The sequence below is a fragment of the Sorex araneus genome, chromosome 1, assembly GCF_027595985.1.
Source record: "Sorex araneus isolate mSorAra2 chromosome 1, mSorAra2.pri, whole genome shotgun sequence".
NCBI classification, from domain to species: Eukaryota; Metazoa; Chordata; class Mammalia; order Eulipotyphla; family Soricidae; genus Sorex; species Sorex araneus.
This window is the reverse complement of record NC_073302.1, coordinates 334,503,719-334,525,885: the sequence shown is the minus strand read 5'-3', so window position 1 is coordinate 334,525,885 and position 22,167 is coordinate 334,503,719. Positions and strand designations below refer to the sequence as shown.

The 22,167-nt window shown below is 48.5% G+C and overlaps 1 protein-coding gene across 4 annotated transcripts in view; it reads right to left on the bottom strand.

Moving 5' to 3' along the window:
• Window positions 1-21,506, bottom strand: part of PLAT (plasminogen activator, tissue type) — a 32,120-nt gene extending 10,614 nt beyond the window's left edge. The window contains exons 1-7 of one of the 4 annotated variants that reach the window (XM_055138970.1): window positions 21,443-21,506; window positions 7,452-7,536; window positions 6,268-6,307; window positions 3,132-3,269; window positions 2,489-2,599; window positions 1,975-2,149; window positions 758-849 (exon numbers count right to left, since the gene is read on the bottom strand). In XM_055138970.1, the coding sequence (XP_054994945.1) occupies window positions 758-849; window positions 1,975-2,149; window positions 2,489-2,599; window positions 3,132-3,269; window positions 6,268-6,307; window positions 7,452-7,523 (628 nt within the window). In that variant the 5' untranslated portion in view covers window positions 7,524-7,536; window positions 21,443-21,506. Of the gene's footprint in view, window positions 1-757; window positions 850-1,974; window positions 2,150-2,488; window positions 2,600-3,131; window positions 3,270-6,267; window positions 6,308-7,451; window positions 7,537-13,530; window positions 13,605-21,315 lie in introns of those variants that run through there. The other 3 variants (XM_055138978.1, XM_055138964.1, XM_055138985.1) reach the window with 3 other exon arrangements.
• Window positions 21,507-22,167: the final 661 nt, after the last annotated feature.

Here is a 22,167-nt window from a genome sequence, read left to right as displayed (position 1 = left end):
GCACAGGTATATCAGCCTGAATGCATGTGAATTTTATCTATATAAGAATTATAAAACATGTCTTCCTTACAGGACTGGAGCGATAGCACAGTGGGCAGGGCATTTGCTTTGCATGCGGCCAAGCCGGGTTCAATTCCTCTGTCCCTTTCGGAGAGCCCAGTAAGCTATGGAGAGTATCCCACCCGCACAGCAGACCCTGGCAAATTCCCTGTGGCATATTCGATATGCCAAAAACAGCTACAACAAGTCTCACAATGGAGATGTTACTGGTGCCCACTCGAGCAAATCGATGAACAACGGGATGACAGTGCTACAGTGCTTATTCAAAAAATGACTAGAAATGACTAGAAATGACTGGTCCAGTCTCATCTTCTGGAGATGTTGGAAATAGGGAGGTAAAGAGTTCAACTCCAGGTTAAACTAAAAGCTGGGTGAGGAATTTCACTTTTGTTTGTTTGTTTTTTGGGTCACATTTGGCAGTGCTCATGGCTTACTCCAGGCTCTGTGCTCAGGAATCACTCCTAGTGGGGCCCAAGGAACATATGGGGTGCCAAGGATGAAACACAGGTTGACGGCGTTCAAGGCAGTTACCCTAATCACTGTATTATCACTCCAGACCTTCATTTTTTGGTTTTCTTTTCTCTATAACTAAAATGCCTACCCACTACTCCTCCACCATCTCAGTTGTGGGGGAAGGTGTGGACCTCATCCTCCCAACCCCGCCCCCAGAGGCAGTTCAGGGCGTCTCTTCACTCACCCACAGAGCAGGCAGGGATGCTGCAAAACTCGGGACTATATGTCCCTTCCTTGAAGACATAGCACCACGGCTTTCTGTCTTTGTCTGGGTTTCTGGAAAAGAAAAAGCAGCAGGGAAGGGCCGAGGGATGAAGAGTGAAGCCTCCCCTTTTATATCCAAGAACTTTGACTTGTCTGCTGAGGATACTTAGTGAGATTTCAGTTGCACAGTGGAAAATTGTAGGTGAAAATATATCTGCCTACTTGTACTGATCTCCTGATTCAGAATGGTTTAAGAAGAGAGTGAGGAGAAATTGATAAGCTGACTGTGATAATCAGTTAACTCAGCTAGAGCAGCAGGCCCAACAATCTTACCACATGCTGACTCAGATGTGCGAAGGGATTTGGTGAGTGCATCTCACATCTGCTGGCAGTCACCTTTCATTTCCTTGAAAATGTGAGCGGGTCTCACCCAATTAGGGAGACCTTAAGATCATAAGTGAAGGGGGTTGGAGGGATCAGACAGGGATATAAGCACTTGCCATGCGTGTGGTAGACCATGATTCAAGCTCAGATGCCACATAAGGTTCTCTGGGAATGCCTAGGTGTGGTCCCTGAGCAGAGAGCCAGGAGTAAATCCTGAGCACCACCGGGTGTGGCCCAGAAATGAGAGGGGGCGGAAAGGCAGAAGCTAAGAAGAAATTCTGCCTCGAACTGCACCATCAAGAGATAGAGCTCCTGCCTCAAGATCCAGCCCAGCACCAACGCTTATGCGAGTGCAGTCCCACTGGTACCACAATCAACTGTATGATCTCTAGAGCAAACACTGAGGGTGCAAGTGCCACCACACCGTGTGTGACCCCCATGGGTTGTGTGACAACAGAGAAAGGGAAGACACTAAATCCAAAACTAACCTCCAACATCAACTCTGGTTTGCACTGTCTCAACTCCTGCCTGAGCTTCCAGCTTGCTGGTTCGTGTATAAATCTCAGAGTCACAAGTCCCTCCATCCCGTGAGCCAATTCCTTAAAACCAGTCTCTATGTCTCTTGGGGAGGTGGAGGGTAAGGATGAGAGTGGGGACACACCTGGGCTTACTCCTGCTCTGCATGCAGGGGTCATTCCTGGTGAGGACCATCGTGGGTACTTGGAATTGAACCCGGGTGATGCAATCACCACGCCCATGTACTATGTCTATGCCGATGGCTTCTGCTTCTCTGGTGATGCCCTTCCCTCTCACCTGCAGTAGTTGTGATTCCCCAGACCCAGCTTGATGGCATCTGGCCTCCGCCCGGTGTACCACTTCCCACTCAGCACACTGCTGTTCCAGTTGGCACACTCAGCCCCGCTGTCTGCTGTGCTCCACGTGCCCCGGTAGGTGATGCCCTTGCCCTTGTAGCACGTGGTTCTTGTATCTGTAAGGAGTACATATGACCTCTCACAGGGTAAACCCCGCTTTCACTTGCTTCCCCAGGTATCTCACACCTACTTCCATCAGCACCCATCACCACCACGGCAGGCCTGCTGAGGCGGCCACAGGAGGCCCCTGGCTGACTGATACTACAACCAGATCCAAACTCTGCCAAAGCTCTGACCGCTGCACCCCGCTCTGGTTTTCTATTCCAACCTTGGATGAGCCATCTCTCTCCCCACCCCGCACCCTCGCCTCTGCAAACACACACTTCTTGTCCTGACCTTTGACTTTCTGGGTTGATATTTCCATCCTGCTCTCCCCACACCCATCCTCCACTCACCTACTTCGCAGTATTTCCCAGCAAATCCATCAGGGCACTGGCAGACAAAATCTGAGAAATAGAGAGGCTGCCAACACGTCCCTCCATTGAAGCACCTGGGTTCACTGCAGCCTGTCACAGATAAATAAGCAAGCAGCTAAAATGTTTCAGAATGACTCTCAAAATCATGTAAGCTCCCATCTGAGGTGTGCTCATAATGCCTGACATTAGTCTCTCCGCTTATGAAAAGTATCTGATAACACAGCAAACCAGGAGGTAGGCACCGAGAAAGAAACCGTCTCAGCAAGTGCAGGCTCCGCTTCGTGCCACCGAGTCTCTCTACCTCTGCTCAACACCTTCTCCTTTGCTCAAGTAGCATGTGCTCAGAAGGAGCCTTGAGTGTGACTGGGAAGGAGAAGACGGTGCCTGACCCTGGAGCTGGGCCCTCTGCTAGAATCCCTGCCCTTGCTATTCTGTATTCCTTTTGGGTTTGGTTTGATTTGGGTTTTGCTTTGGAGCTACACCCTATTTGGTGCCTAGAGGTGGCTCCTGGCAATGCTGGGGGCGGGGGCGACTGTCTGCTGCTAGGGATCAAACCTCAGCATCCTCCACCCAAATGTGCACTCCAGCCCTCTATGTTCTCTCTCCACTCAGCCCTTCGTACCTTTGACGGGCACCGAGTGGCACTGAAGCCCGTTCCAGCTGCAGCGACAGTATTCAACCCGGCTGTATCTGATCATGGGGCGCAGCCAGGACTGATGCTGCTGGTAAGTCATCTGTGTTGTCTCATCCCTGCAGACAGCTGTAAGGGAAACCTTCTCACTCACCACACAGCATCTCATCAATGACACCCCCTGGCCTCAGGAGGAAGTCCCTCCACAAGCCCATCCTGATTCATTCCTTACTTTCAGCTAGAAGACAACAAATGCTTCATTTTGTTACCAAGTTCCCCTTTTATTGATTTATTTTGGAAGGGCTATATCTTACCTGTTGGCCTCTGGCCCACATTTGGAAAGAATCTCTGAACTTTTGACTTTAATTCACCTAAAGACTATTCATGTGTACAAGTGCTAGTGATTTTGCCTCACAAAGAATCATCGTCCATTTCCGACCGCAGTGAAAATGGACATGCTAGGCCATGAAAATAGCAGAAAACATGCAGTTTTCACTCGTACTTTTAGCATGCTAAAACAGTTGAAGTACTCACATTAATATTTTTCTGTCTGCAAACCAGAATGTCAACTTAAAAACCTACCAGTAAAGTACTGATCTCTGCTCCGAGTAAAGCATGTACTGTTCTTGCCCTGAGGCACCACAGGTCCAGGCTATCCTTGTAGGAAACTAAGCTATGTGTCCATGTGAGTCACTCTGGGGAAGCTTGTACTTGAGGGGGCATTGCAAAGTCTCCCAGACCCAGAGGTGCTAGAAGGGAGAGGAGAGAGCAGGCCCCAGGGTGCTCTGGGACTGAATCTGGATGTAGAATTCAAAAGGTAATTCAAGTTATGAGCATTCTCTCTCTCTTCCTCCCTCTCTCTCTCTCTCTCTCTCTCTTCTCTACCCCCTCTCTCCTCCCTTCCTTCCTTCCTTCCTTCCTTCCTTCCTTCCTTCCTTCCTTCCTTCCTTCCTTCCTTCCTTCCTTCCTTCCTTCCTTCCTTTCTTCCTTTCTTTTCTTTCTTCCTCTCTTTCTCCCCCTCCCCTTTCCTTCCTTCTCTCTCTCTCTCTCTCTCTCTTTCTTTTTTCTTTTTGGGTCACACCCAGCATGGTACAGGGGTTACTCCTGGCTCTACACTCAGGAATTACTCCTGGCGGTGGTCGGGAGACCATATGGGATGCTGGGAATTGAACCCGGGTTGGCCGTGTGTAAGGCAAATGCCCTACCCTGCTGTGCTATCGCTCCAGCCCCTTTTTCTTTTTATTTGGGGGGAGGGGTCACACCCTGTAGTGCTCAGGGCTTACTTCTGGCTCTGTGCTCAGGGATCGCTCCTGGTGAGCACAAGAGACCATATGGGATGCCATGTGGTAGGGTGTTTGTTCAATACCCAGGTCTGCTATGTGGATGGCAAACACCCTACCTGCTATACTATCTCTCAAACCCCTTTTCTTTCTTTTTTACGCCACTGACGCTCAGGGCTTATTGATGAATTTTTGCTCAGGGATCACTCCTCACAGGGCTTCGGCACCATAATGGCTTCTAGGGATCAAAGCCAGGTCAGCCTCATGCCCCCCTTTGCTTTTCTTGTTTGCTTTTTGGAGGTGCTCAGGGCTTACTCCTGGCTCCATGTCAGGCAAACACCTTAACCCCTGTACTATCTCCAGCCCACAGGAGCAGTTTTAAAATTCTTGTTATCTTAATAGAAATATCCCTCAGGTAGCACTGCACTGTAGCACTGTCGTCCCATTGCTCATTTACTCAAGTAGGCACCAGTAACGTCTCCATTGTGAGACTTGTTACTGTTTTTGGCATGTCGAATACACCACAGGTAGCTTGCCAGACTTTGCCATGTGGGCGGGATACTCTCGGTAGCTTGCCGGGCTCTCCAAGAGGGATGGAGGAATCTAACCCGGGTTGGCTATATGCAAGGCCCTACCCTCTATGCTATTGCTCCAGCCCTGTTTCTAGAAATTAAACACACTAATGTGATACATCACTCTTAATATTGTGTATTCAAGAAAAAAGTGATTTCAAACAAAAAAGATTACACATCTTCAAAATCTGAGTCTCTACAGCAAGAGATCAATGGACCACAGCCACTCATACCAGGTACCATATGGGAGGTGAATTTGGTTTCACAATGAACTAAGTTTACCTGACTCTTATACCTTCATATTTGTTCATTTCAAATATATTCTACAATGCTATCATCCTACTTAGATTTATTTACATCAGTAAATTATTCTTCATTTAAATAAATTAGAATCAGAAATCTGTAAATCATCAAAAATAAACTGTCTGTAGCACTGTTGTTACTCATCGATTTACTCAAGCAGGCACCAGTAACGTTTCCATGTGAGACTTGTTACTGTTTTTGGGACATTGAAAACATCGCGGGGAGCTTGCCAGGCTCTGCTGTGCAGGCAGGATATTCTGGGTAGCTTGCCAGGCTCTCCGAGAGGGACGGAGGAATCAAACCCGGGTCAGCAGCATGCAAGGCAAACACCCTATCCTCTGCACTATCACTCCAATCAGGACAAAAATAAAAACAATAAGAATTTATTTTATTTTTCAAAATGGTTTTTACTGAAGGAATTAGAGAGATAGTGATAGAGAGAGATAGAGAGAGACAGAGAGACACAGAGAGAGCACTACCTGTCCAAGAGAACACGGGCTTCTCCAGAGGAAAGACACCATCCCTCAAGATTTTAGAATGAACTCTAGACATGTCTTACAAAGAGAAAGTCTTCCCACCCCATAGCCATAGTGAGTTTTGCCAACTAGAAATCACGCAGGCTGAGAGCTGCAGTTAACGAAATGCTGAGTGGTGCCTATGGATGGGGGCCAGGAGGAGCCAGAGGCCCCCGGGCAGCCATGGCCTGGCAGTGCCCTGAACAAGGTGCTCTGTCTTCCTGGGCTCCATTTTGTCACTGCTACCCCTGGGACATGGAGCTAACAGGCATCTCTGACTTTGGAGTTCCCTTGTCGGGAAGCGCGTACCCTGCCCTGAGCGCTAAGAGAGAGGGACTGAGAGTGGTGGCCCAGCCAGGCATCACCTACCGCAGGGTGGTAGCGGAGACCCTCGAGAGCCAACACCCCCAGCCCTGTCCCACCTTCCCCGCTGCACTCCGCCTCAGGCTCATCATACCTCTGTATGATCTGGCTCCTCTGCTGAACCGTAGGGTGACCTGTAAAGAAATCAGGTGTGGATGGAGGATCAGCGCGTGCTGTGGGTCTTAAAGCTAAAAGTGGCTCAGCCCAAAGGCCAGCCAACAGCCGCCAGCCACCCGCCCCACAGATCACTGCACCTAGGTGGAACATCCAGTTCCTCTTTCTTGACTGTGCCTACTCTCTTCTAGATGAGAGCTATGCAAATCAACTCCCTGAATATGAAAAATGCTGATAAAAATGATAAAATGTTGATAACAATGCTGATAAAATAGTGAACAATAGATATCCAATATGGTGGTCATTAGTCACACCTGGCCCTACTGGGCAGTTGAGATGTAACTGTTCTAGCTGAGCTGAATTTCATTTTATTTCATTTTTTTAAATATAGGAGTACTGCTATTTATTCAGCCATTGATTAAGCTCATTGAATTGGGCATGAACTCCACATTACTTCTTTTTAAATTGAATATCTGTGAGACAGACTATTACAAAGCTGTTTATAATTGGGTTTCAGTCATACAATGATCCAGCAGCCATCCCTCCACCAGTGTACATTTCCCACCACCAGTGTTCCCTGTTTCACCACCAACAACCCTTACCCCTGTCTCCCTCTATAGAAGGCACTTTCCTTCTTTCTCGCTCTCCCCCCTCCTTTTTTTTGTGCATTATAATTTGTAATACAGGTGCTAAGAGGTCATGGTGTTTGTTCAGGGCATTCGGTATTTTATCAGTACAGTAAGGCTGGAGTATGTGCTGAATTTTAAAATTACGTAAGTTTGAATGTGACTAGCCACATGCGGTCAGTGGCGACAGTGTTGCCTGGTGGAGTTGGAACCCTCTGACTCTCTAAAGTCCCACAGCTCAGCTGCTGCTCCTTCCCCAAGGCTGCTCTGTGTTGTAGGCCCTTCCGAAGAACAAGTGGACAGTAGGCGAGGTGCAGGACTTGGCCAGTCTTCCTGGCTCACAGCAAGAGCACTGTCTTTTAGCATTGCTTTGGGGAATTCATTCCAAACCTTCTTTAAAATCAGTCCTGAAGAAGGCAGCAGCCACAGGGGAGTGGGCGCCCGGGTCTCCTCCGGGAGGGGAGCACGGGGCCCATGGCCTTGCGTCCCTCTGCCTTCTCTTCCTGTCCTCCCCGTCAGGAATGTGCTCTGCACGCACCTGGCTGGCCCCAGGAAATCCCACTGCGCAGAGCAGCAGCGCACACCACAGCTCTCTCAATGGCAGCTGCATCTTCTCAGCGTCTCTGCAGAAAGAGGGGGCGGAGCTTAGTCAGGTGCAGTGGGTCAGAGGGTGAGCTATTGGGACTCTCAGGGTGGGGGGGGCTCTCCCCCAGCTCCCACTGAAGGATGCACCTCAGAAACCTACTCTGCCCATTGTATTCTCACTATTGCAAGGACTCACAACATACTCACAACATAAGCAGCTATCATCCTCACCTCTTGTTGTCACTGCTGGTGTGCTCAGGGCTTACTCCTGGCTCTATGCTCAGGGATCACTGGCAGACTTGGGGGACCATATGGGAACAGGGATGGAACCCAGGTGGGCTGCATGCAAGGCAAGCGCCTTCCCTACTGTACCATCACTGGAGCCCCATCTGCATGATTTCAAAGTGTACGCTTCATTAGCTTCCCTCATTGCTCAGCGGCTAGCCCCCATCCATCCTAGGATTCTTCCCCTGGCAAAACTAAACTCTCTTTGCACCCAAAAAACACTAATTCTCCACTCAGCTGACACCACTGACTGTATCCTGAAGTTTCACTGCACTAGGTACCCAACAAAACAAGAGCTGTCTTTTGTGACGGGCTTGTTTCACTGAGCGTAACACTCTCAAGGTTCATCAGCATCAAGCATGTCAGGATTCTATTCCTTCTGGGGTGAGGCCTCCGGAGCAGTGCTCACGAGCCCAGGGACCACTCTCAACTTGGCTTGGCTCAGTGGTGAAGCCCTGGCAGTGCTAACGGGACACCAAGGCTACACTCAGCAGTGCTCAGGGAGCCATGGTGATACCGGGGACTGAACTCAGGGCCTCCACCCCTTTGAGCTATCGCCCCAGCCCAGAATGTCCTTCCGTTGTAAAGCTAAATAATAGTCCCTGGTCTAGAGGGACCACCTGCTACTAAAATCCCTTCATTTGTAATGGACGCTGGTGGTGCCCAGAGGTTTCTGTGGGCTGAAGGATGAGGGCAGCCTGGCGACCGCAGAGCCTGGCCTGGCTCTCTGGCAGCTTCCTGCCCGGGGAGGCCAGGAGAGGCTCGGACTTTCCCAGAGGAAACCACAGGGGCTTTCTTGCCAGCACCTCTTCCACGCTCGGCTCTTGAGGCAGGGTCTCCGCTCACAGCCCCTTCCCACCCTCTTCCCGTCCAGAGACAGGCCCAGTGATGCGTAGCTGGGGGTGGCAGCAGGGGGCTGGGGGGGTGGGTTAGAGACATCTGGTTTTCGGTCATTAGATTCCCATCTTACTGGACCCTAAATTCCTGCTTTCCAAGTGCCTACCCCAAAGGCCAGCTCGGGCCTCTGAAGTTGAAAGTAGGTTAGTTGGTCGGGTGCTATTTTGCGGTTTGGCCAGTCCGCGCTCACTCCTTTGTCCACCAGAATGAAGTAGGGGTATTTCTTCCCTTGACTCATTTCCCTTCAGTCACAACAACTTTTGGTCCCCGTCTCCCCTCCCACTAATCCCAAGAGTCCTAAGGCACTGCTTTTTCAGAGGCTTCCAGAACGGCCATCAGTGGCTAACTCGGGCTCCCCCTTTGTTTCTCTGCAAAGAACTTTCCTGGAACTAGGCCACAGTCTCTCTGCAGAGCCAGCAGGAAAATTACAGGTAGGGTGGGGGGTGGGGGATGGGAAACGCTTGCTGCCTGACTGATTTCTCTTGGGTCCCTGGGGACAGGCCTCCAAGGGGAAAGCAATGGGGACAGAGAGGAGGTTGCGTTTAGGTGACCCCTCTGGGAGGGCAACAGAAAGAGCCTTTGTTCCTCGGGGTTTATGGGAGGCCCCTCCCTGGCGGGGAGGCTGGTCTCAGGGCCCTTCTCAGGCAGGTTCAGCAGGAACATGCAGGCAGCCAGGAAGCCCTGGGCTCTTCTCAGCTTCCCTTAATTTCTCCCTTTTTTAAAACTTTCCCCAGTTCTTAAATTCCCCCTTTAAAAAAGCATTTTTGCCACACCCAGAAATGCTCAGGCTGACTTCTGGCTCTGAACTCGGAAATTACTCCTGGAAGGGCCGGGATCAAACCCTCGCTTACTAATTTTACCCTATCTCTATAACCTTTAAAAATAGGTCTTCTAAAATGCATTCCCCTTCTTTCTTACTGAATTTATCAAAATTCATATACTTATCAAGAGGTTTCCCCCTTCCTTAATTATCTTAGCCAGCCCTCGAAAATAGGAAGCCTTGGGTTTTGTTTGTTTGTTTGTTTGTTTGCTTTTTGGGTCACACCAGGCGATGCACAGGGGTTGCTCCTGACTCTGCACTCAGGAATTACACCTGGTGGTGCTTGGGGGGCCATATGGAATGCTGGGAATCGAACCTGGGTCTGCCACATGCAAGGCAAACACCCTACCCACTGTACTATCACTCCAGCTACAAGCCTTGGATTTTTATGAGGAAACTTAGAATGCAACATGGAAATGAGCATAAAATAACAACAACTGACTTTTGCATCTTGCATACTGACACAGGCAGGCAGGCAGGGAACCGCACCACCAACACTGCACCATGGCAATGAGTGGTAGTTGGAAGAAATAAAACCAGCTAGTCCTGTGGCTGCCAGAACCCCAGAACCCAGGTTCCAGCACAGACCCAGGGAAGGTTGGCGCCCCTCGGGAGAGATGCTCCCGCAGGAACAAAGGCCTGGCCAAGACTATCAAAGGACGACCTTTAAAAGTTTCTTTTTTCCTTTTTGGTTTTTGGGCCACCCCAGTGGTGCGCAGGGGTTCCTCCTGGCTCTGTGCTCAGAGGTCATGCCGGGTGCCAGGGATGGAGCTCAGGTCAGCCGCATGCAAGGCAAGCAGGCAAGTCTGTCTGAGAGCTGCTGTACTTTTATTCGCAAGTTCCACACTCTTCCCCTTGCCAACCACTCTAGCAACAGGCTCTGCCTTGTGGACTGGGGCAGTCAGAAAGCTTCAAAGAAAGCTCCAACAAAGGGAGGGCACGCAGTGTTGCCGGGCTGCCTGCCCATGCTGTGCCCCCCACCCTGCCCCCGAGACATGCACTCTGGGCTCTCTCCCCTCTGGAGAAGCCTGTGTTCTCTCTTGAGCACGAACTCTCCTTTCCTCTCTTACTCTCCAATATACATTCCTTACTTCCATTTATTTTCCAACTGACTTCACTGTTTACTTCTGAAAGTCTTTTTCCTGCAAGGGAAAGGTGATGGGCAAGAAAGGCCTGAGAAAGGCCTAGGACTAATTTTCCCTGCCAAGGGCAATTGCTCTCTCAGGCACTTCCTTATGTGACAGGCAGTGGAAAGTGCTGATAGATTTCTCAAGACTTCACATGTCAGCTGGGCACCCCCACCAACAAAAATGCCAACCAGCTAGTCCCTGCCATGCGCGGACTAACTAAGGCTTGAGTGTTGGGTTAGTCTTTCCTCTGGACACCTCTCAAGTTATGGTTTAATTTCAAGAAGTCAAGGTTCTCCTGAATGGAACAATTCAGTGCGCCACAGCATTCTCTGGGCAGATGGGAGCCATGGGGTAGGGGGAGAACTGGGTGGGAGCACCCATACTTGCCCCAAGGCCTTTGCAGCTAAGTAATTCACATAGAAGGGTAAGGAGCCCCCTTTTGGGGTCTTCATTTTGGGGAGAATTAGAGATGGTCTCTCATTTACCTTCCTCTTCCCCAGCCAGTTTGGCCTTCTTGGGCCTTGTTGCCTGCGAGGGGCACATGAGATCTCCCTCTCCTGCTATGGGCAGATCACATGAGGCGGGAAAGAATGACAAAGAAGTTAGTCATCCCACCAGCAGGGTCCCAAAGCAGGGGGGAAAAAGGCTGGAGGAAAAAAATGTGCCTTTGTTTTGCTTTTGTTAGAGCTGAGTGCAAAAATGTGGGGGCAGCTCCCCAACAAAGGGCTAAGTGAGCACCAGACATGTAGACTCAGACGCTTGGCCTGGCCTGCCTGGCCCCCCGGAAGGACTCGGACTTCAACTATGTGATGGCCGGCTGCCCCCAGGGAAAGAAGCACCAAACATCATGCTGAGGCCAGGGTGGGAGAGAAGATTTAGAGCCTGGTTTTGAAATACAAAGATCTGTCCTTTTTTTCCAGAGTTCGCTTCCTTTCACTGTAGGTAACAGTTTCTTAGAATTAAAGTACTCAATAATCCTGAAAGCAAGCAGAGGAAAGGAGGGAGGGACAGAAGGAAAGGGAGGAGAAGAGAGAAAGGGACACTATAACATGTTTTGTTGGACCGTAGGCCCTGACACAGAAGTGTTCCTGCAAGTGTAGAGTGGCTCCAAGGACTGAGGCGGATTCTTGCACTCCAGCTCACGAAAGTGACTTTTGCAGATTTGCAAAAGGCATCCTCTCTGGCGGACAAAGTTCAAGCAGACACAGAGCTGGCAATTGGGCAAAAAGTCAATATTAATTAGGAAAAATGGAATATGTGCTTTGGAAGAGAATGTGCAGCCTGGATTTCAAGGCTGTGGGGAGGCTTTGTAAGGCCAGCCTGCATAGCTGAATGGAGTCCAACGTACATCTCCATCCTCCTACCTGGAAGCTGGGCTGTACCCAATTCATCACAGTGACGGAATGATTGTTCTTTGTCTTCTCAAAAGTGACTGCCTTAGGGAAAATGTGAACTATGGAAACCTGAGATGGGATGAATGTTATTTTCTAAGTCCAAAGATATGCCATTTTAGAGACTCATAAATAAGTTTCTGAAGAGACAACAGCTGCAGAGATGCCTCTAGACTTCACAGTCTGAGTCTCACATCCGGGGCACCCCAGAGGGGGGCAGGTGAGCCTACCACCCACCCCAACAGTGCCCCAGCTGGCCCAAACCCCCAGAACCCAACTGCCACATGTTCAGACAAGCCTCATACATGAGAATTAATCTGCTGAAAAATTCAGATATGCAGGTTTTGTGACTGAAATCTCCAGGTTCTCATGGAATCAGGGATAGGGGACATCCCCATATCCCTGTGCTTCAGGGAAACTGGCAGTCATGCCCACAAACTGCTTCTGGCACCAAATATGCTCATTAACTGGCCAAGATCCAGAGACTCAAATAAATCTCGGAAGAGATCAACAAGCTACAGAGATGCTTCCAGATCCCAAAGTTAAGAATTTAATTAGAATTCTATCACCTTATTTAAAATTTTAGAATTCCTGGAGAGACATCTCAAACTCTATATCAATGATGTACCAGGAGTAACACACTACATAGAACAGGATGTAAAGTAGAAGGCAACCAATCTTGATTAAGAGAATATTAACACATGAGACTCAACCTCTAACAACATGTTAGTAATCTCTTATGCAAGGGCTTAATGGCTCCAGGGTGAGATACACCAATCTTCACACACTTTCTTCTAAAGAAATATTTTTTTAATCAATTTTAGCTAATTATTCATAACAAGCAATATAAAATAAGTTATTGAGGACCTATTATGGGGGCAGGCATAAGGGTGGGTGGGAATATTGGAATAATGGGGTGGGAAGGTGCAATGGTGGTGGGATTGGTGTTGAAATAATGGGTGTCTAACTAAACTAATGACTTAATAAAGTTATTTTTTAAAAAAAATTCAAGGAGCTGGAGTGATAGCACAGCGGATAGGGCATTTGCCTTGCACGCGGCTGACCCGAGTTCGATTCCCAGCATCCCATATGGTCCCCCAGCACTGCCAGGAGTAATTCCTGAGTGCACGGACAGGAGTAACCCCTGAGCATCGCCAGACGTGACCCAAAAAGAAAATAAAAAAGAATTCAAGACTAAAATTAAGCAACTAATAAAATTAATAAAACTAATAAAAATTAGTCTCACATCTCGAAGATTCTCTTTCTTTCAAAGAACCCTGAGGCACTCTTGGAGTGCCCCTCATTGTGAACAGACTCCCTCATAATGCACTGCCTTCCTTCCGAAGGTGTCTCCACTCTGAGATATAAAGTCTGCTCCACCCATCCCAAACCAAGTGGATAGATGGTTAGGTTCAGGGCTAATGACATGCAGTAGCTCCCATTGCTGCTGCATAGTGACATAGTGAATGTGTAAACTATGAAATACTTCAAGTGGGCACAAATACTAACATTAAATACTTAACCACATGTCATCAAGTTGTTTGCCATGAAGAAAATGCAGAAATCAATCAAGCTCTATAAGTCTAAATAAAATATAACAGTTATTAAAATATTACAGAACTCTAGTTTCTAATTTTTACATCATGAAAAAGGCAAACACACAAGCAAGCTAGAGGGTGGAGGTTGCAAGGGAAAGACAAAATTTTACATTGTGTGCAAGATTTGCTATCTTATAATTTGGTAATGGATATTCTCAGGTTATTGCTGCTTTGCAAAGCTTTTTTCTGGAAACCTGAGTTAGAAGTCCATCTCAAGAGTACCAAAACCCTAAAGTGACTCACAGCTTTAAGACAAACAACACTTTCCCTTTACCCGTAACCATGAGACCCGATGAATGCCAAAAACGTAGAAAAGAAATGCAGCTACTTACCTTGGAAGCACAGTCATGTTGCAGGGGTCAGAAGAAGAGACAAAGTGACAGGAAAGAAGTATCCCTGGCCACATTTTCAGAGGTTCAGAGACAGTCCCTTGGTAAGCCCTGACCCCCTACCTACCCCACCCCCAGCCCACAGGACCTGCATCCTATAGACACCACACTCTCAGAATAATTCCTGTCTTCAAAAACTGCTGTTGGAGAAGCAAATCTTAACTTTCAAAGAAAAGCAATCTTTCTGAGTGCCAAAGCTTGTTTTCCTTCTTCTTGAATGTTGTTATACCTAGGAAGCCAAAGGGGAAGAGTCTGCTTCTTTTTTTTCTCTTTTTGGGTCACACCTGGCGATGCACAGGGGTTACTCCTGGCTCTGCACTCAGGAATCACTCCTGTCGGTGCTCAGGGGACCATATGGGATGCTGGGAATCGAACCCAGGTCGGCCGCGTGCAAGGCAAACACTCTACCCGCTGTGCTATTGCTCCAGCCCCAGAATCTGCTTCTTAACCTAATTTGATAATGCCAATAAGATGAAAAAGAACGGTGTCCCTGCTCCACCCACTCCATTTCCACACAACTACAGAAGTCAGACTTTCTCTAATGGACTTTCAAAGGATAAGCAGGTAACCTCTAATTAAATGGACCTCTACCTGACTATTCAGAAAAGCCTCTTCTCAGCCATCATTAGTTTATTAATCATCCACTTAGTTCTTTTTTTTTACCACATCTGGTAGTGCTCAGAGTGTACTCCTGGCTCTATGCTCAGAGGTCACTCCTGGTGGGCTCAGGGAACCATATGGTGTGCTGGAGATCAAACCCGGGTCAACTGTGTGCTGGCAAACACCCTGCCCCACCTACTATCTCTGGTCCATCTACTTAATTCTTTATACTTTTCTGGTAATCCTGGTTATCTGGAGGAACCAGAGAGTGTTAAGTGTGGGTTTAGAAAACATAAGTCTATCCTGTGTTCTCTATGATGAAAACAAAAGAACCCCTTTTCTAATGAACACAGATACTTGTGAGGGGAAAACTCATAAAGAATAGAAACCAAGGTTCAGCTGGCAAAAGCCAACTCAATTAGTCAGGGCAATAAAATGTTAACCTTGATTTATGAATCTAAACAAGTTCTGCAATCAAATGTTAATCTAAGAGTGTCCTGTTAGGCAATGGTGTTAATTCCGCATGTTCCTTCCACTCCCTAAAACAAACATCACACAAGGTCATTAAATACACAATAATTTGATGATTTTTTTTTAGTTTCCCTCCAACCTTCAATGTGTCATCATATGACTGTTCGCATTTTAGTCAGCTACATAATATTATAGTATATTTTGGAGAAGTAGCCTGGATGAATTCTACTTACATAACAGCCATTTGAGTATCTACTTTCTGTGAAGCATTGAACTTACAAAATTCTTCTACATCCATTGAATCATTTAAAGTAATGTCATCTCATATTTTAAGATAGATGTGAGAATTAAAATGTCAAAAAAAGTGTATGGAACACTCCCTAAGGTGACACTTGGGTGCGTGGGAAATCAAACCTGGGATACTCAGTTCTACAGAAACTCATGCTCTTCCCACTGCTGCTGCTGTGTCCTGATGTGACAGAGGTGCCATGGTGCTTTCATTAGCTTGGATTGCAATTTGAGAAAAGCAGCTGCTCCCACACAACGCAGGCAGCCTGTGGGGTCTTCCGTTCAAGTCAACCATGGCTTCCCCCACCACCTGAAAGCAGGATGCTCTTAGTTGGTATTCTAAGCTTTTCTACATAAATTAATGATAATAGTATTCTCAGGTACACTTTGGAAAACAACCTGCCAAATCATATCAACTGGAACATTCTATTTTTTTTTTTTTTTGCTTTTTGGGTCATACCCGGAAATACACAGGGGTAACTCCTGGCTCTGCACTCAGGAATTACTCCTGGCAGTGCTTGGGGGACCATATGGGATGCTGGGAATCGAACCTGGGTTGGCTGTGTGCAAGGCAAACGCCCTACCCCCTGTGCTATAGCTCCAGCCCTGGAACTTTATATTTTTAATGGGGCTTGGGAGCTATGGGGGAAGAGTCTGGGGGTTATGGTAGAAACCTATGCCCTCCCACAGCTTGTGAGTGACTGACTTTCTGGTTCTTCTAGTAGGATAATAGCTCCCTCCTAGCTGAATTGTCCCAGTAATTAGAGAAGAGACAGGAAAACGTCTACTCAAAGCCTGGTGCACAGTAGGGCAATGACACTGTCCTGAGGCTCTTCAGAAACAGGAGTGTCAAAGTTTACAGCTCCTCCTGGAACATAACTGCCAGGACGGGGGATGCCAGGCTCACCGGGGCCTACTCATGTTACAGGGTTATTACCAAATACTGTTTCCTAGATTACTTACTACCCTTCTTGTCATAAGCTTTACCCGGATTCTTTACAAATTACAAAATATCACATCCTTCATATCTATGCACAGATCAGCATGAACAGGTGCTAGGGAGGTGTCTTTTATCCGTTTTTAATCTGTTTTCTTATTTGCCTTTCTCAGACCTGTTTATACCACACATATGCTGGTTTTATTTGATTCTCGGGGAAGCTGGAATCTAGGTTTAAAGACAGCTGGAAAACCAGGCCTCACTACTGATAAGTTCCACCTAACTTTGTGCAGTTCATGTAAATGTTTGAAAAACAAAGACATTAAATGAGAAAAACAAGGAAACTAGAGTTTCCTAGAGGGCAAAGAGCTTACTTTCTCTCTGCGGCCCAGATGGCACACTGGACACTGGGCAAACTAACCTTTTCTGAGTATGACTAATGGTTTACAGAGCCAAGCAGCTGGTGGTCTCTCTTAGATTACTTAGACCATAGTTCACACCTGGGCTCAGCTCCCTCAGAGTCCCTGATCCCTATCTTTAAGAACCCTCTTCACAGGGCTGGAGTGATAGCACAGCAGGTAGGGCGTTTGCCTTGCACACGGCCGACCCGGGTTCAAATCCCAGCATCCCATATGGTCCCCTGAGCACCGCCAGGGGTGACTCCTGAGTGCATGAGTGACCCCTGTGCATTGCTGGGTGTGACCCAAAAAAAAAGAACCCTCTTCATATAAATTGTTTATTAAAAGGTCTCTGACAATGGGGCACAAGAAACTCCCTAGGGCCATCTTCTGTGTTTGCAGATCCCCATCTCACCCACTTCAACCTCAAGCCCCAGCTTCGTCTAAGTTCCTCCGTTCTTGAAATCTTGCATTCATCATGAAATGTTGATTAAGTTCTAACTATGCAGCAGGCACAGGCTCCTGGTGCTAAGACACATGTGCTCTATCCCCCCAAACTCAGAATTTAAGAAGGGGTCAGACAAGACAAACATAGTGCAGTACAGCCAGCCCCATGAGGTAAAGGGAGGTGGGTAGAAGACAAGAATGGAGAAGGAGACCCCCCAAGGAATGCGGAGGTGGGATAGCTAACTTTTCTCCTTGAAGTGGGATTTGCCAATGCTTCCTGGATGTGATACTGTGGAAGCTTTTTGTTCCACACAAATAAGAGTTAGGGGCTAGGAGAAGCAGGACAGTGGTTAGGGCACTTTCTTTGTACAAGGTCAACTCAGGTTCAATCCCTGGCAACACATATGGTCCCCTGAGCTCTGCCAGGAGTGATCCCTGAGTGCAGAGCAAGGAGTAATCCTTGAGCACTATCAGATCTTGAACCTTGAACCCCTACCCCAAGGTAGGAGTTACCCGGGCACTGTGCTAAAGCAGATCTTCACCGTGAACCCACTAAGATAAGGTCCCAGATAAGAGTAGCACAGCCAGACCGCTTACTGAGCAGCTAAACGCAAACACTGCTCACTGGACAATCGTGTGTGGATTTTTTTAAAATATATATATATAGATATATAGATATATTATTATAGTTTAGGTTACATGATTACAATAGTGTTGACATTTATGGATTAGATGTATAGATACTGCACCTTGCCAGCCCCAAAGTAAAGGCATATGGTTCATATACTCCAGGCTTTCCCATCAAAAGTGTCCTTAGTTTGAAAACTCAAGAGTTCTAAGCATGAAGAGATCTTTGGAGAAGGAGTTCATTTTGGATTCCCTTAGGCCTAATTGTAGATTAATGGAGTATTTGTGATTGTATAATAAACAGAAAAGATTCTTAATACAAAGGCTTCCTGGTATCTTGTTTCAGCCTAATTTGAAGTGGTCACTTTAGAGTCTCCAGGTAGGATCAGGTCCAGTAGGTCAATCTCCAAATAATCTCTTCAGGCTACTGGAGCATGTGTCAGGAGTATCACAGAGCATTCAATGTACCTCAGTGTACCTTTGGCCAAGAGCCACCTTGGGATCTGGCTGATGGCTGATGTCGGCTGCTGCTAAGGGCACTCAGCTGCATTAGATAGGACCCAATAGTTGTGAGAGTTGATTAATACTTCCTGGGTAGTCATGGTCAGAACCAGAACTGACCTGAGTCATTGCTTAAAAAAATGTTTATGAAATATCTATTGTGTACGAAGCACCTGCAGATTCATTTTTTTTCTGTCCTAAGTCTTATTTTTCAGGTCACCAAGAATTGAGTTTCTCTGTTCCTCTAGTTTTGTTGCCAGAGCTATTTTCCACGAAGGATGTAGAAGAGAAAATGTACAAAATATCACTAAAAAGGTTCAGAGCACGAGCCTCCATAGTGAGGTCCTGAGTGTGAACCCTGGCACTGCACTCACATCATATAACAAATATCGCTGAGAGAATGTGTTATCTTTATAAGTAGAAAACAAATATAATATCAAAAGATGACATGTGTGGATTTGGGGTGAGCCAGAGTAAATGCTTACTGAGATTCACTCTCATTTGAATGTCTTGCTTGTTTCTATTGCTCCTACTTGGTGGTTGCAGGCGCTGCTCCAGGCTGCACATTCAGGGGGAGTTTCCTGAGATGTCTGGGGGATCTTGAAGTGCCTATGACTAAACCCAGGCCTCATGGATACAAAGTACATAATCCAGCTTCTTGAGCTATCAACACAGCCTGAGCTTGAAGCTTCAGTGGGAGACCATGGTCCTCACTCCTCTACCGGTTTCATCTGAGAGCCCCACAAGGATCTGTGAACTACTTTCTTGGATTAAGCTTTAGGGTTTTTTCTCCATGCAAAGAAGATATACCAAAGAACAAATAGAATAGTTTAGTTACTCATTGCCTTACTCATCACCCATCCTAGACATCTTCTCAGAACAGAGCTGGAAATCATTCACGGAAATTAGAATTTTTATTTTGAGACCACAAATGCACAGAACTAAATCACCAAGTCAAATTGCATCTTGTAGCCTGAAATTTTCCTCCCAAGACTTGATTACACAAAGGCGTGTACAGATTAGATCTGACAACACAAAGAAGTATGTGGATTTTTCAATTTGACTGTACTATGAACCATGTTGCCACCTTAGCATCTGACCAAATATAGTTTTGTGTGGAAGCCTGAAAACTAGTGCTGTGCTTCCAGATGGAGCACCTAAGCCATGAGGACCCTGAACTTGCTTTAAAGATTATCATGCTTAAGGGCCATTGAGATAGTACAGGGGTTAGGGTATGTGCACCCAAGTTTTTTTCCCCATACCCCATGGCCCCTGACAATGATGGGTGTGGCCTTGGAGGTCCTACAGTGCCCTGGCAACACCGCATTCTTGGACTCTTGCATTTAACTGTCAGCCCTGTTGACCAAGAAGTTCTTGGAGTGGCCCCTTGGGCCCCCTGCCCTCCTCCTCCCCTCCAAAACACATTCGTGAAGAAAAAAATTCTGTTTGGTCTGATAGTAAACCTCATGGGGCCAGAGAGTGTCCCCAAATGCTCATTTATAAAGGCCTCGACAATTGGCTGGGCTGCTTATTAAAAAAAGGGGCATTTTATTGGCCATCAGCTCTGCTTATATTGATATATGTTAGGTGTCAAGGACGTAATGCTCATGTCCTGCCTCCATGGATACAAACCCCACTCTTGGGATGAAGCAGCTGAGAACAGCACACACCCTGGGAGAATTTGTAGGAGGAACCCACAAAAACACCAAGATGATCTTGGGGACCTGGCAGAGAATGAGACTCTGGGCAGAGGGTAGCTGTCATCTAGCCCAGACAAGTCCCAGAGAGGGCAGCCTGATGGCTCTGGAGTGTTTCAGTAGAGTACGTCAGGAAGAGAAGGCAACTCTTTCTAGTTCCAGATTCAAGCTGTCCTGTGTGGTGCCTCAGCCTGGCTCAGCTCATAGAAACCCTGGCACAGCAGCTCACACTGACCGTCATCCACTGCTTCTGGACAAGTCAGTGTCTGGGTCCCAGAATGAGTCTTCCTGTCCATGAGCAAGAGCTGCTTGGAAGGCCCTTTGAGGGACCTCTGTGTAACAGTTTTATTTGTAAAATTGTTTTTGTGAGGTAGCAAATGCGCACGCACTCACGCACACACACACAGAGGGGGGGGGAGAGAGAGAGAGAAAGAGAGAGAGAGAGAGAGAGAGAGAGAGAGAGAGAATAATTTATTTTCTATCATTCAGGGAAATATTATTGCATCCTGGGCCCCGATAAACCATCTTAGCACACTTCCTTGTGCCCGAGTTGTCATTAGTTACCTGCTTATTTTCCTCTATTCCTCCCTCCCTCCCTGCTCCCCTCCGCATGAGGTTAAGAAAATAAAGATAATGATTGTGGGGATCTACAGTGTCTCCATGGCTGCGCAGACTGCTGCAGGAACGAATGACACCGAAGCTGTTTTCTCCTCCAGTAACTAACTGCCAAGTCCTTAAGGAGACCCTCGCGCTCCGAGGGGCGCAGCCAGAGGGCAGCACTGCGCGGCGGTGCGGGTGCGGGTGCGGGTGCGGGCGTGCCTGCAGAGGCGTTCCCAAAGACCCGCTCCGGGGTCCCCCTCCTGGGTCCCCTCCTGAGTCCCCTCCTGGGTCCCCACCTGAGTCCCCCTTTGGGTTCCCCCTGGGTCCCCTTCTGGGTCTCCCTCCTGGGTCTCCCCCTGAGTCCCTCCTGCTTCCTCCTGGGTCCCCGCCTGGGTCCCGCCTAGTCCCCTCCTGGGTCCCCTCCTGGGTCCCGCCTGGGTCCCCTCCTGGGTCCTCTCCTGGGTCTCCCTCCTGGGTCCCCTCCTGGGTCCCTCCTGGGTCCCTCCTGGGTCCCCTCCTAGGTCCCGCCTGGGTCCCCGCCTGGGTCCTCTCCTGGGTCTCTCTCCTGGGTCCCCTCCTGGGTCCCGCCTGGGTCCCTCCTTGGGTTTTTCCTGGGTCCACTCCTGAGTCTTCCCCTGGGTCCCCTTGCCCGACTCTCAGCCCCCTCTGCCCAGCCCCGGTTTCCTCGCTGCGAGTCCGCAGCCCCGGCCCCGGCTCCCGCGACCCCGCGGCGGCGCTTACCCGCCTCTGCCCCTCGCGCGCCGGAGCCGGGCGGAGGGACGCCCCTCCCGCGCTGAGCGCCGCCGCCCGGAGTCGGGGCTCGGGGACCGGTGCGGAGAGCAGGACCCCAGCCCCGGGTCTCACCTACCGCCGTCCTCGGAGACGCCCGTCCGGCCGCGGCGTGTGCGGCGACTCCCGAGCGGTGGGTGGGGGCGGTAGGATGCCCCGCCGCGGGGCGGGCCGCTGAGGGGGAGGGTTCGCAGGATGCTGCGGAAACGGGCGCGGGGACCAGGGGCTGGACCTTATCGTCCGTCTTTTGGGTCTCCAAAGCCTCTCTTAAGCTCCTCGGAACACAGAACTCTGTCCACTCTGGCGTGTGACTATGGAGACAAGGGCAGCCTTGCCCGAGTTCTGCACAACTTCTCCTGAAGTGTCACTAGCCAGTCGTCCCAAACGAAGGGGGCTTTCCGGGCCCCCGGGTTTGATCTTAGAGGAGAGTGCTCCTGGAGCAGACAGCCTGCTTGGCTTGGTGGCACCTTGCTGACTGACAGAGAGAAGCAGTTTGGTGCAGAAGGAAGAAAGGCTCAGGCTTGAACCAGTTCTCCTGACGATGAGGATGTGGCCTCAGCCAGGAATTTGAATTGTGCTGAACTTCCGAATGTGGAGGGAGCTAGAGACTAGAGCGAGACAAAGCACACGGCCTCTGGCCCGCCTCGCAGGGCCCACCAGATAGTAGTGATGGATTGTCAGCTGAGTCCGTGCATGCCAGTGGGAGGGCACAGGAGATTGGCAGCGGAAATTATGCAGAGAGGTCACATTTCATCTGTCTTGATCCAAATTGGGCTCATTTTTGGCAAAACCATAAGAGATGAT